Source organism: Chinchilla lanigera, unplaced genomic scaffold, assembly GCF_000276665.1.
Source record: "Chinchilla lanigera isolate Chin_1 unplaced genomic scaffold, ChiLan1.0 scaffold00005, whole genome shotgun sequence".
NCBI classification, from domain to species: Eukaryota; Metazoa; Chordata; class Mammalia; order Rodentia; family Chinchillidae; genus Chinchilla; species Chinchilla lanigera.
The window spans coordinates 22,030,127-22,042,671 of record NW_004955406.1 but is presented as its reverse complement, the minus strand read 5'-3'; the positions used below and the strand labels follow the sequence as shown (position 1 = coordinate 22,042,671).

Sequence of the window (12,545 nt, the reverse complement as noted above, 5' to 3'; positions counted from 1 at the left end):
TTTTTTTTTTTTTTGCCATTTTGAGACAGTGGTTTCACTATGCAGTTCAGGTTGGCCTTGAACTCACTTTGTAGCCTACGCTGGCCTGGAACTCATGGTGATCCTCCTGCCTCAGCCTCCTGAGTGCTGGGATTATGGGTGTGTGCCACCACTCCTGTCCGGAAATTTTTAATTATATAAAAGAAGTATACAATTTGGATTCAGACACATATTTACCCATTCAAATAAATGGTAATTACGCTTTCAGTTTTTGGTTTTTTTTTTAATCTCTCTTCAGCAGTTTTCAGATCTGAATTGCCCTTATAAAATGGGAAATACTGAACTTTGTTCTGGATTTGGAGCAAATAGCCCCAAATCATGTTCTAACTGTCATCCCATGAGAATAAGTACTCTGTGTTCAAGAGTTTGAGAAATGGTACATAATAAATCTTTCAGAAATTTATAACGTTAATAATACATTCAGTAGGCAAAAAGCTTATCTAAAATGCCCAATGTTTCCAAACGTTATTTGACACTCTAAGGCAATACCGAATGCTATCTTGAAGAACACAGTGTTCTGTAGGTTATGAAAATGCTTTGGAGAAGATAAAGCCTTAGTCAGATCTTAGGAAATAATAGCCACAAACCTTTTCATGGACACTGGATTGTCTGCCTCTGAGGGTAGAGGGCAACATTTTGTGTGTGTGTGTGTGTGTGTGTGTGTGTCTGTCTGTCTGTCTGTCTATGTTACCAGCAATTGAACTCAGGGGTACCCTACCACTGAATTATCATCCCACCTCTTTTTATTTTTTGTTTTGAGACATACTTTTACTAAGTTACCCAGGCTGACCTAGAATTTGCAATAATCCTGCTTCAGCCTCTTGAGTTGCTGGAATTACACGTATGAGCTACCATGCTTGGCCCTATGGGACAGCATTCTTATTTTTTTCCTTTCCATACAGTGGTAATAAGAGGAAACTGTTCCAGGCAGAAGACCTGGATTATAATTTTAGTTCTTGCAGTCACCTGCTGAGAGACATCAGGCCATAGGTGTTTCCCCACTATTGAAAAATATTTTAAAATATTCACTGCCACCTAGGGGATGTTAAAAAGCAAATGTTAAGTAGTCTAAGACCAAATGTATGGCCTCCTTCATACTGGGATGCAATTTAAATAGGGACCCTGCCCTCCATCTTCATAAGAACAATTTATGTCATTGCCTACTCTGTGCCTCCCAAACCACAGGATGCTGTGATGTCAATGTCCTCACCGCCCTTCTCAGATGAGGACACCGGAAAAGGTTAAGGAACATGAGACCCAGTCCCAGTGTTGGTAACAAGATGTGAGCCCGGGCTGTCGGGCCCCAAGCCGGCCACTATTCTACATGATGATCTTGATGTCAGCAGACCCTTCCTCCAACACTGGCCCTGCTCCTGAGCTCTACAGCCTTGAACAGATGTCTTTCCCTCCCTCTACAAGCTACTCTGCGTTTGTAAAATGGAAAAAATAATAAAGCCATTTGTGCTGGTTAATTAATAACTGGATAAAAAGCACCTAGGAAAAGGTCGGCACACTGCATGTTATCTGGCACATGCGATCTAAGTCACCCCTGGCTCCACTACTTCCTGCCAGGCTGCTTCTCCCCAGTCGAGGATGCCTCATCTCCAAGGAAAAAGGACTATAGTGCAGTGGGAAAGAGGCGATGGCAAATCCTTCTCCACCCTCTTGTTTTTTGTTAGGCAGCAAATTCCTTGTCTCCTCTGGAATTATAACCTTGTCTTCGGGCCAGGCTTTCCCAGGGAGCCAACCAAGTCTGTAATTACACTCTCCCAAGCACTCTGCCGGATGACCCGACTCCAGTGATTCACAGTGAAGCTGCATATTCTGGGGGATCGGGGCTTCTCAGAGAAGTTAAATACCCATTAAACGGATTAACTTTTCTTCTAATTTTCTTCAGGAAGTTCTTCTATTGATAGGGAGCACTGCTAAATCCAAAAGATACTGGATGCAGATTCCATACCACAAAATTAAGCAAATCTGACCCAAAATACATTGAAACAGCAACATAATGAATTTGGGACTGACCGCTGCGATACAGGTCCATATCACTACAGGTTACTCCAGTTTTCTATAAGGCTCCTGCCACACCCTGCCAGCAACTCATTTCGGCTGCATCAAAATCTGCTCCTGTTTCGATTCTTTCAGCTACAACTACAAATGGCTTCTGCAGAGCTACACCAAGTCCTATCAGGCACCGAGGTTATACCCATTAAATGGATTAGTATTTATCATATCATGCTGTTGAACACCTTCTGGCAAAGAGGAAAGTAGATAATGCCAAGAAAGATAATTGACAAGAAGGCAATCAAAACACTCAGCTCACTCACAGAGCTACTTGCCTTTACCAGTGTACCTTGACTGTCTGCCTACCACACAACGCTTGCATCCAGGAACACACCAAACATCTACAGTTCTGTGACTAGAGCCCTGGGCAGGACACAAAAAATCAGCTAGTTCTCCTGTGAGCCTGCCGCTCCTTAGGTGCTTCCTATTGGTTATTTTCTTTTCTCTGCTCACACCCTGTGAAAGGTTCTAATCCTTTTTTTTTCCTCATCTCTCTCTTTTATTAGTACCACTTCATATTGCCAGCACCAAGCACAGGACCAGAGACAGATCTTTGAAATCCCTGTTTTCCAAGAGGTTGGTCAAAGGGACAATTATGGGTATGAGGAGCTAGCCATGGAAAAGAGCAAGCTTCCTTTGTCCCTGGCTTCACAGGCTCTCATCTACCTTGGAAAAATTAATCACAGGACTCCACAGTGAGCTAAGATACAATGACGCTGGCTGCTTCCACCAACCCCAAGGTCAGAGGAGCGCTTTCTTTCAGAGTGAAATCGCTACACAGGCAAGGAGGGTGGGTTCTCAGTTGTTCCTGGAGCTGGATCTCTCCCTCTTGCCTGCTTGCTCCTCGCCCTTCTCTTTTCTCTCCTTCCTTCTTTTCCTCCTCTTCACTCATTCCTCCTTTCTTCTCCCCCGCCCATCAGCTACCTTTGGAGTGACAGTTGCAAGGCAGGCAGCTGTCTCTGTCCCGGTGCCGGTAAAAGCCCTCCCTGCACCTCTCGCAGCGTGGACCGTCAGTGTTGTCCTTGCAGTTGAGACATCGGAAGCCATTGCCTGTCCGCCAGTGAAGCTCCTGGTCAAAGATGCATTGCCGGGACCTCCCATTGCAATCACAGACTAGGCAGAGAGGAAGAGAGGACACCGTCAGAAAAAAAGCAATCAGGAACACCCCCACCCCAGGTGATTTAATCATTGTGAGTGTGAATACAAGCTGTGTGTGGGCTGCCAAGTGCTCATTTAAATGAGCAGAGAGGACTGCCGGGGCTCCTGCTCCACTAGAGAAACAGCAGATCCACAGAGCTGGTGGATGGAGTTCCGCGTTGCCAGCGGTCCAGTTCCTTAAGAGAAACCAAATATCTTAAATTTGCTGTTGTGTGAAAATTTCTGATTTAAAGATCTGCAAGGAATTCATTTGAAAACACAGCGCAAACCAACAGCACAAGTCTGCAGGGCTGGGAGAAGACCTGAGGACTGCCAACCACGAGCTCTGCACCAGCCGTCACGACTGATAGTGTCCGCTGCTCAGGACACACAGTCCCCTCCCCTCCAGGGACGCCCAGGCCCGAGGAGCTGAGAAAACTAGGTGGGTATCTGTTCCTCTCCTCACTTGTGCCCTCCATGTTCCTTCCAAAGCCAGATGTCAAGGAGAACCATGACCTGGTGTCAAGGGCCCCTGAAGAGTGACCTTCCCTTAGCCTTTAAATGTTCCAAAGATACTTGTGGGGTAGCTGACATCTGCATGTGGTCCTGTACAGCCAGGGAGATAACCAACAAATGCAAATACGTCACACAGCACCTGGCACACAGGAGATGCTCAAAAACCTTCGACCACAATTTAAAAGAGGAAGATGATGGGCCTTGAGGTTAAAAGAATGAGCCCAATACTGGTCTTCCCTTGGCAGGTCACCTTAACTTCCTGAATCTTGCTCCCCCATCCTCCTGCTTCCCTGGGCTCTTAAGAGGATCTCACTGAGAACAGAATACCCCATGTCTTTGCATGCGCTACCCTGGCCCTCACGCACAGGAGAGGTATCGCTTGGAGTGGGAAAACGGAAGCCGGGAAGGTCAACTTGACCTGCTGGAGATTTGGGGTTTGAACCTCCGTTTGAAGTCGAAACCTGCTTTCATGCCCTCGCGCACACTGTCCCCAGTGGCCACGCAGCCCCAGCAGCAGCTTGTTTCCGGACTGCCCAGAGGGCTGACAGTAAAGTCAGCAAGTGTGCCCCAGGTGCTGAGCAGACGCCCCTTGCAGGCCTGTTCCACCCTCTGAAGAAACAAAGGTGAGAAAGTAAATTTCGTGACTTCCTAACTGCTGCCTCAGAGGAATTTCTGCTGCTTTGGAGGCCAGCAACTTCCAAGGGAAGTTGGTAAGATCTGCGCAGAGCCCTCTTGGATTCGGGGACTTCACACTCGTCAGCTCAGTTAATTCTCACAACAACATTTTAGCATCGGTGTATTTATCCTCACTTAAAGGCTAGAAAATGAATGCTTAGAGAGGGTAGGTATCTTGCCTAACTTCACATAACTGAACGGCAAAGATATAATTTGCTCTGAGGTCTGTCTGACTCCAAAGCCTTCATCTTTCCATCTTACCCTACTTCTCAAGAATCTGGGCTAGCAGTGCATGTAGGTATTCTTTTCATGAATCTTTAACAGAGGCCCCTTCGGCCTGTCCTCAGTCTTTCCCAATGTAGTAGAATGTGCTGTTCCTCCTCAGACAGAGTGCTGTTACAAATCCTTTCTAAGGAGTTTTAAATCTACCTTTACCCCTGTGATTTACACACACTCACACACACCACACAACCTCTTTTTTTATTCATTTATTTTTCCAACAGCCATAAACTTCAGACGCTTTACCAGGCCACACATCAACAAATCCCCTGAATAGCTGAAGACAACCACAGCATCTCCCTCCTTAGTTTTCTCCTCTTTGGGTTAAATTGGAGACCTGACACATCCAGGTCTTTCAACCATTTCTTACATTATAATTTCTAGATTCTTCTTGACTACCCTTGTAGCGGTCTCCTCTAATTTTCAATACCCTTGTTAGTACAGTGCTTCCAGTGTAGTTTGAGCAGCTCTGTGTGTAACGGGACTAAGTATTTTTATCCCATGGATACAGACTCACGTTACTTACAGGGTATTAAACTTGCATGCAATTCAAACTGCCCAGGCTTCTTTGCAGAGCTGGTGCCAAGCTCAGACTTTCCCAACTAATGCTTAGGAAACTGATTTGTTTGGGATCTCCAACAGATGTACCACACAGCTGCCACGCTCTATGAAATGTCTTCTGAGTACGAGGTTATGCCCGTTACAAGGTCTGCACGCTCCAGCCAGCGGTCCTCGTGTGATCCCTCAGCTGAGTCACCCAGTGAACCAGGGCTCACCCTGCCCTAATATCTGTGAGGAGCAGCCTCCAAGCCCAGCAGGGCAACTTAGTGACATAGTGAGATCATGTCTCAACATTAAAATGTTTAAAAATTTAAAAGGGCTGGGGTTGTAGGTTAGTGCAAAGGCCCTGGGTTCAACCCCAAGCCCTATAAAACTAATTAATTAATCAGTTAATTAATCCATCATTGATGTGTTTGAAATCTGATCTCTCCCAAATCACCTCCCAAATTTATACTAACTTCCTTAAAACCAATTATTATTCATTTTCAAAAGGGAGGAAAGGGCAAAACTTTTATATTTTAAATTCTAGAATATTCCTGCAATTGTGCTTAATAAAATGGACATAGTACAACTTCCATGGTCTTCTTTACTCTGGGACTCCCATCTCTTGCCCAACTGCAGGAGGACAGCAGGAGTGATGGAGACTATGCCAAAGAGTGAAGAGAAGGAAGTACCTCATCTCCAGCCAACTGCAAGCCACATAAAGTGGATGCCCCCTGTGTTCAGTGTTTCCACTAATTTTTTTAAAAGATGGAAATCTGGCTTTGTATATAAAATCTACTGATTTTTAGAGTTGGCCCAAGCTAGGCATGGGGGTACACACTTGTAATCCCAGCACTTGGGAGGCTGAGGCAGGAGGATCTCCATGAATTCAAGGCCAGCCTGGGCTACACAATGAGACCTTGTCTTAAGAGAAAAAAAAAGTTGGCCAAAATTTTTCTTAATTTCCTCAAATCTCCATACTTAAGTCTGTACTTCTAACAGATAGAAAACACATCCCATTCTTAAGAAAAGAGAAATACTTAGAATACTACAAGTATTTCGTCTGTGGTAGCTACTTAGTGGCATATATTTGTTTGTTTTATGGTACTGGGGATTGAACTTAGAGCCTTCATGTTGAGCTACATCCCAGCCATTGTAATTAATTTATTTTAAAATTTATTTTTGAGACAAGGTCTTCCTAAATTGCCCAGGATGGACTTGAATTTGCAATCCTCCTGCCTCAGCCTCCTGGAGTGTTAGGATTGCAGCCATGTGTCACCATGTCCAGTTTATTTAATTTTTTTAATGTACAAATGAATGGGGGCTGGGGATTTAGCTCAGCGGCAAAGCACCTGCCTGGCAAGCGCAAGGTCGTGAGTTCGGTTCCCGGTACCGGAGAAAAACCAAAAAAAATAAAAAATAAAAAATAAAATAAAAAAATAAAATAAAGTGTACAAATGAATGAATGTTCTTGTGAACTTGAGGAAATCCATAGATGTGTCCCTACCATTTAAAGCACACCACATGTCCCCACATATGCAGACATGCCTCTAAAATGGTAAATACAAACCGTGAGCGCTCACTGCCTTCCCCATTCCTCAACGGAATGTTTTCTCCACAGCATCCCAGCTCAAAAAATAACTTTTGAGTAACTTACAATTTATTAAGACTAATAGATCTAGACACAAAATCCATAATAGGTTTTAAAATGAGGAAATTCTAAAAATGCCTTTATTATACCTTTTTTTATGCTTAGATGCATTCAACTTTCTGTCTAGAAAGTTTGGAAGGGGGCTGGGGATATAGCTCAATTGCATAAGCACCTGCCTGGCAAGTGCAAGGTCCTGAGTTCGATTCCTAGTACCAAAAAAAATAGTTTTTGGGCTAGGGATTTAGCTCAGTGGCACAGCACCTGCCTGGCAAGCGCAGGGTCGTGAGTTCAATTCCTGGTACCAGAAAAAAAAAAAAAAAGAAATTTTGGAAGATTATTTTCATTGTGTAAACTTCTTGTTGTCCTTCCAAACTCTGAGCCAGTTGCAAATCCCATAAAAACATTGTTCAGTTCTCATGACGGCCCTCCAGAGTCGGGGTCCTGGACGCTCCAGGAGTCAGCTGTAGGCAATTTCCCGGCAGTCCCCTCGCTGCCCAGCCACTCAGCACAGGGACGCTGAACCTCCACCGTGTGCGAGGCCCATTCTCCGCCCTGGATATGGCAACAAACAGCCAGCCAGGAGCTCAGCCCTCCAGGAGTTTGCTTAGGAGTGCGGGTGGGAGTGGGCAATAAGCAAGGTGAGTGATGTGTAGATAAAATACAAGGGCAATGGCATTTGTCAAAGAGAAACACACACAGCAGTGAAAATGAGCATGAAGTTGGGAGTGGGCGAGATGGGGAGGAGAGGACAGGTGAAAAGTACCATGCGCCGGTTGCTGTTTTATTTCTATATTCCCAATGAGACAAGCACTTATTTGTTTTACTAGTAACACCACTATCACCTGACAAGGAGGCAAGATTTCAGATCAGAAGGCAAGTGCTGAGGTTGTATTTTGCCTAAGAAGAAACTGACTATGTACTCATTTGGCTTTGTCAAACCCTCTTCAGGTTATCCATCTTTTCTTACTCCCCCACAGGCAGATGTGGGACCAGGACCTGGCATCAAGAAATCACTGCATGCAGCACTAAGAGAAACAGACCCTAAGTCTGATTCCCAGGGTCCCAAGAAGAACTCGACAACTGAATTCATCTGCTACAGCTGTTAAAAGCCAGACCACCTCAAGAGGAACTGCCCTAAGAAGCCCCCTGGGCCATGCCCTGAATGCAAAGGAGACCACTGGAGATCAGTCTGCCCTCTGAAGTGGAAGCCCCAGAGCTCAGACCCATTCTACCAGTTAGTCTAACAGGAATGAGGAGGCCCACAGCATACTCTGCCTTCTCCCTCTGGCCAGACTGTCATCTCCATGGAGGAGCCCCAGGTAATCATGACTATGGAGGAACAAGAAAACAGCCTGTTGCTAGACACAGGTACAAGTCTCTCAGTCCTTCTTTTCAATCCTGGCCTTCCTTCCAGCCGTCACACCTCAGTGAAAGGAGTCACTGGTGAGGAGGTAGTATGCTATTTTTCACAACCCTTAGGCTGCAACTACTGGTTAGATCCTTCTTGCGTATCTCTGTCTTCCTGAGAAACCACTTTGAAAATACCACCATGTATTACAGCAGCCATTGATATTTTCCTACTCATCTGCCTAGAACTCTGTAATGTTTGTATTGTTCCTATCCTATTTCGTAAATGGATGTATGTTTATTATTATGTGTTTCCTACAACAACCATTGAGAATAGTTAATGATTATTCAATTGGTCACTCATGTATAGCTCTATTTATTTCTTTAAAAGCCACTTTGAAGATACCAAAGTATAGTACAACAACTATTGATAATCTCCTAACCCTTTTTTCTGTAACTCACAATTATTTGTCTATTTGTTTTCCTGAGAAACTATCTTGTAGATAACAATATGTAAAACAATAACCATTGATAATTTCCTACCACTTTGTAATTTGGTAAGCCATCATCATGTTATCCCCCATCATCATGTTATCCTTCTTTTACTTTTTAAAATAAAAAATGTTTTTAAAAAAAGAAATCACTGCATCAGAAAATACAGAAACAAATCAAACTTGAACTCTGAACAGATCAAAAGCCCTGGAGTCTAGGAATCAGTACAGCTGGCCAGGTGTTTTTCCTTCCACTGAATTCTTTATCATCAGTGCTAGGTTCCATCCATTATTCACCATTGGCTATTTATTTATACCACACTTGTTCTGTTTTGTTTCATTTTTTGTTTTATTTTTGAGACAAGGTCTTATTATGTAGCTCAGGCTGGCCTTGAACTTGGGATCCTCCTGCCTCAGCCTCCCAAGTGTTGAGATTACAGCTGTGCATCACTACCAGGACAGGCTTTCAGTATACCACACTCTTTCCAAACCAAGGACCCCCCCTTTGAGGTTTCTTCCTCTGCTCCCTCTGTCTCCTCACTCTACATCCCTGCAGTCCTTGTCTGCCAGCCAGGTTCTCTCCACAGCTGAAGCACTGCAATTCATCAGCTTCACCTCCATACCTAGATAAACACTTCTGAAACAGAGTCATTTTACTAAGATTTTCACATATTTCTGTAAGTCTAGTAAAGCGTGGGTGGTAATTGTGTCTGACTACCCTGGATGCTGCTGCTTTGGCACTGAAGTATTTATTATAATAATAACCATAATAGCACACAGTCGCTGACCCTCAAGGTGCTTCTTAGGAAAGACAGCCAGGCAACCAGACAAGACTGGTCCGCCCACCGCCCACTGCCACCCACACTCACGGGAGACACAGATCAAAGGCGCTGCAAACCCTCCGTAAACAATGGAGCCAGGCTGTGCAGAATTTCTTGAGGCGTTCACAGCACGCCCACCCCTCACTAAACACACGACTCAACAGGTTAGGACAGGAAGCAAACTCTTTCCAAGCTGTAGACCTAGGAGAATGAAAGGAAACAGAAAATATTTCCTAGGGTTGCACTTGGGGCAAGACCTTGGAACAATCACCACCACTGGTTGCATTTCATCTCGAACACACTTTAAATTTCCCTTAAGAAATTTCAAGGCAAGCGTTTACCAGAAATGGCAATGACTTGGCATAAATACGATCATTTGGGTTAAGCAGATCCTCTTTCTATTGTTCTAAACTTACAAGCATGGCCTGCTTTTCCCCAAGGTGAGCTAATTTCCATCGTCGTGCCATGGGTGAAATCATCACGCTTTTTAATGTATCAGCAGCCATGGCAAAATTAAAAATCCAAATTCCTTTCAAAATGCTGTAGATTTGGCCCTGTGGGCCTCTCTAACCTTAGCACACCCCTATTTCTCACCCTTGTTCACTGGCGTCTCACAGAGATCCTTACATGGCTTCTGGGATGCGCTAAGCCCTTTGCCACCTCTGGCCTTAAGGCTGGCTGCTTGCTCGCCTCTCCCTGGGTACCCCCGCATCTGCTCTCCCTGAGTCCATTTTCCACACGACAGCCAGGGTTCTTTTTAAGAAGCATAAGTCAGATGTGCACTTCTCCGCTGATAACGTTCCATCCAACAGCTTCTCCTCCTCTGAATGTCCTTAGTACTTCATTCTCATCTCTCTGGGGGCATTTACCACTTTCTATCACATATCATCATTATTTATGCTTTGTCAAGAACATTTCTCGCTTTCCTATTTCGACAGACCCAAGTACAGCACTTGGGACTGTGATTAACGGCTGGATGGATGGACGGGCAGATGGGCGGACAGACAGATGGATACATGGATGGATAGATGGACAGACAGACAGATGGAATGATAGAAGAAGGAAGAGAGAAAGGGAGAAATACAGGCAGTAGAACTGTAAGAAAAGCTGAACAAAAACCTGAACACACAGAAATGTCCCAGAAGTCCGGGGACCTACTTTGAAACTTCACTAACATAATTTCCAAATTACCCCAACACAGTACATAGGTTTTTGTTGTTTACATAGTATTTAATATAAAAAAAGCTAATGTTTCAAATCCATGTGGAGAAGGGAACAAAGGCTTGTGAGGGGAATGTGATATTTTCAATTAAGAGAAGTGTCTTGGACTTTCTTTCGGGTTGCTGCTCAGGGCAGATGAAGCCTTTCTGCCCAAGCACCTGCCCAGCTGTGGCCTGTGAGCGTGGAGCTGCAGTGGCGGCAGCGGTGGTGGTGACGGTGGTGTGGGCTTCTGCTGCCACCCAGGAGAGCAGGAAGCCTAGGGCTGCGGTGGGGAAGGCGCGAGGGCTTGCTGCAGGCTGTGGCGCATGAGCTAAGGGTGCAGTGATCGGGCAGCCTTGACAGGTAGTGTGCTTGGCTGGGGTGCGCAACGACCTCAGGAGCTAGGAATTCAGGCATCATGTTGGAACCTGACAGTGTGTGCTGACTGCTATTACGTAGAGCTTTGCTGCCTTTGCTGCTGTTTCAGCTGCTTATGCACTAATACCAACCCAGTGAAACAGCAGCATGTTTCAGTAAATTATCTGTAATCCCCGGTGAATGAATCCAGGTAGGAGTCACTTCAAGATGATACTCAGTTCTCTTCCTTTTTTTTTGGTACTGGGAATCAAACTCACAACCTCACGCTTGCCAGGCAGGCGCTGTGCCACTGAGCTACATCCCCAGCCCTTGTCTTCCTTATTGAAAGAAAAAATGTGGGTCCTGTGTTTCCTTTCCTGCAACTTGGGCTCCTCTTCCCTTTCTGAGATATCAGATCTTTGCCTCTCTTTTTGCAGCTCTCTCCCCTTGGCTACTATGATGTGTACTCCCAGGCTTCCTCCTGGTGTCTGACTTCCCTGATTTACACCTGCGGGCTCCTTTCCTCCCCACCCCCACCCCCAAATGTTGGCATTCTTCAAAGGTCAATCCAGAACCTCCAGAAATCCTCTCTCCTTGGGTCACCTCCACCAAGGGAAAAGGTTTCATTACCATGACACGTGTTGCCCTCCCAAGGTGGTTCCTAGTCCTGACTTCATTCTCAGCTTTAGGCGCTCCTGCCTAAACAGCCGCTCTACTCACCCAACCTCTTAGCACAAAGCTCTTTAGACAAAACCTGTTTAAAACCAAACTTATAATCGTTGTGCCTTCAAGTTGGAAAGCCGGCAGCTATCTTTACAGTTCCTCCACCTTCCTCACCTATTCCCATCCCAGTCAACACCTAATCTCACTGATAATTCACCGAACAAGTATCTCAAATCCAAGTCTGTCTCCACGCTGGCCTTTCTGGACCAAATTTCACTCATCTCTTGACTATCACAGCTTCCTGATTGAATTCCCTAAAACTTCCTTGTCTTCTTCCACTTTGCAGTCAGAAAATCTCTACAAAGTACAGATTTTATCAATGCCTCTCTGCTTAAAGCTCTCTGATGCTTTTCCTTTCCTTTTAGGTTACACATCAGAATTCTTCAGCATTGCCTACAAGGACTACCATGAATTTTCCCAGCCTAATTACGTATAATACTGCCAACTGGGGTATCATTTGTTTCACATGTATTTTGTGTATCTGCTTAATTTTATTATGTGTTAATAAATTAATTAATTAATTGTCATACTGGAGATTGAGCTTAGGGCCTTTGCATTGAACTATATCCCAGGCTTTTTTTTTTTCTCTGAGATAGGGTCTTGTTATGTTGCCCAGGCTTGAACTTTTTATCCTGACTCAGCCTCCAAGAATGGTGGGATTGACTGCAGGGTTGTACCACCAAAACCAGCTTAAAATTCTTG

General features: G+C 44.8%; 1 protein-coding gene across 1 annotated transcript in view; it reads right to left on the bottom strand.

Moving 5' to 3' along the window:
* The window catches only part of Lamc2 (laminin, gamma 2), a 53,942-nt gene that overhangs the window by 31,600 nt on the left and 9,797 nt on the right, over positions 1-12,545 (bottom strand). The window contains exon 3 of the mRNA XM_005375020.2: positions 3,028-3,216. Within this exon, the coding sequence (XP_005375077.1) occupies positions 3,028-3,216 (189 nt within the window). The remainder of the gene's footprint in view (positions 1-3,027; positions 3,217-12,545) is intronic.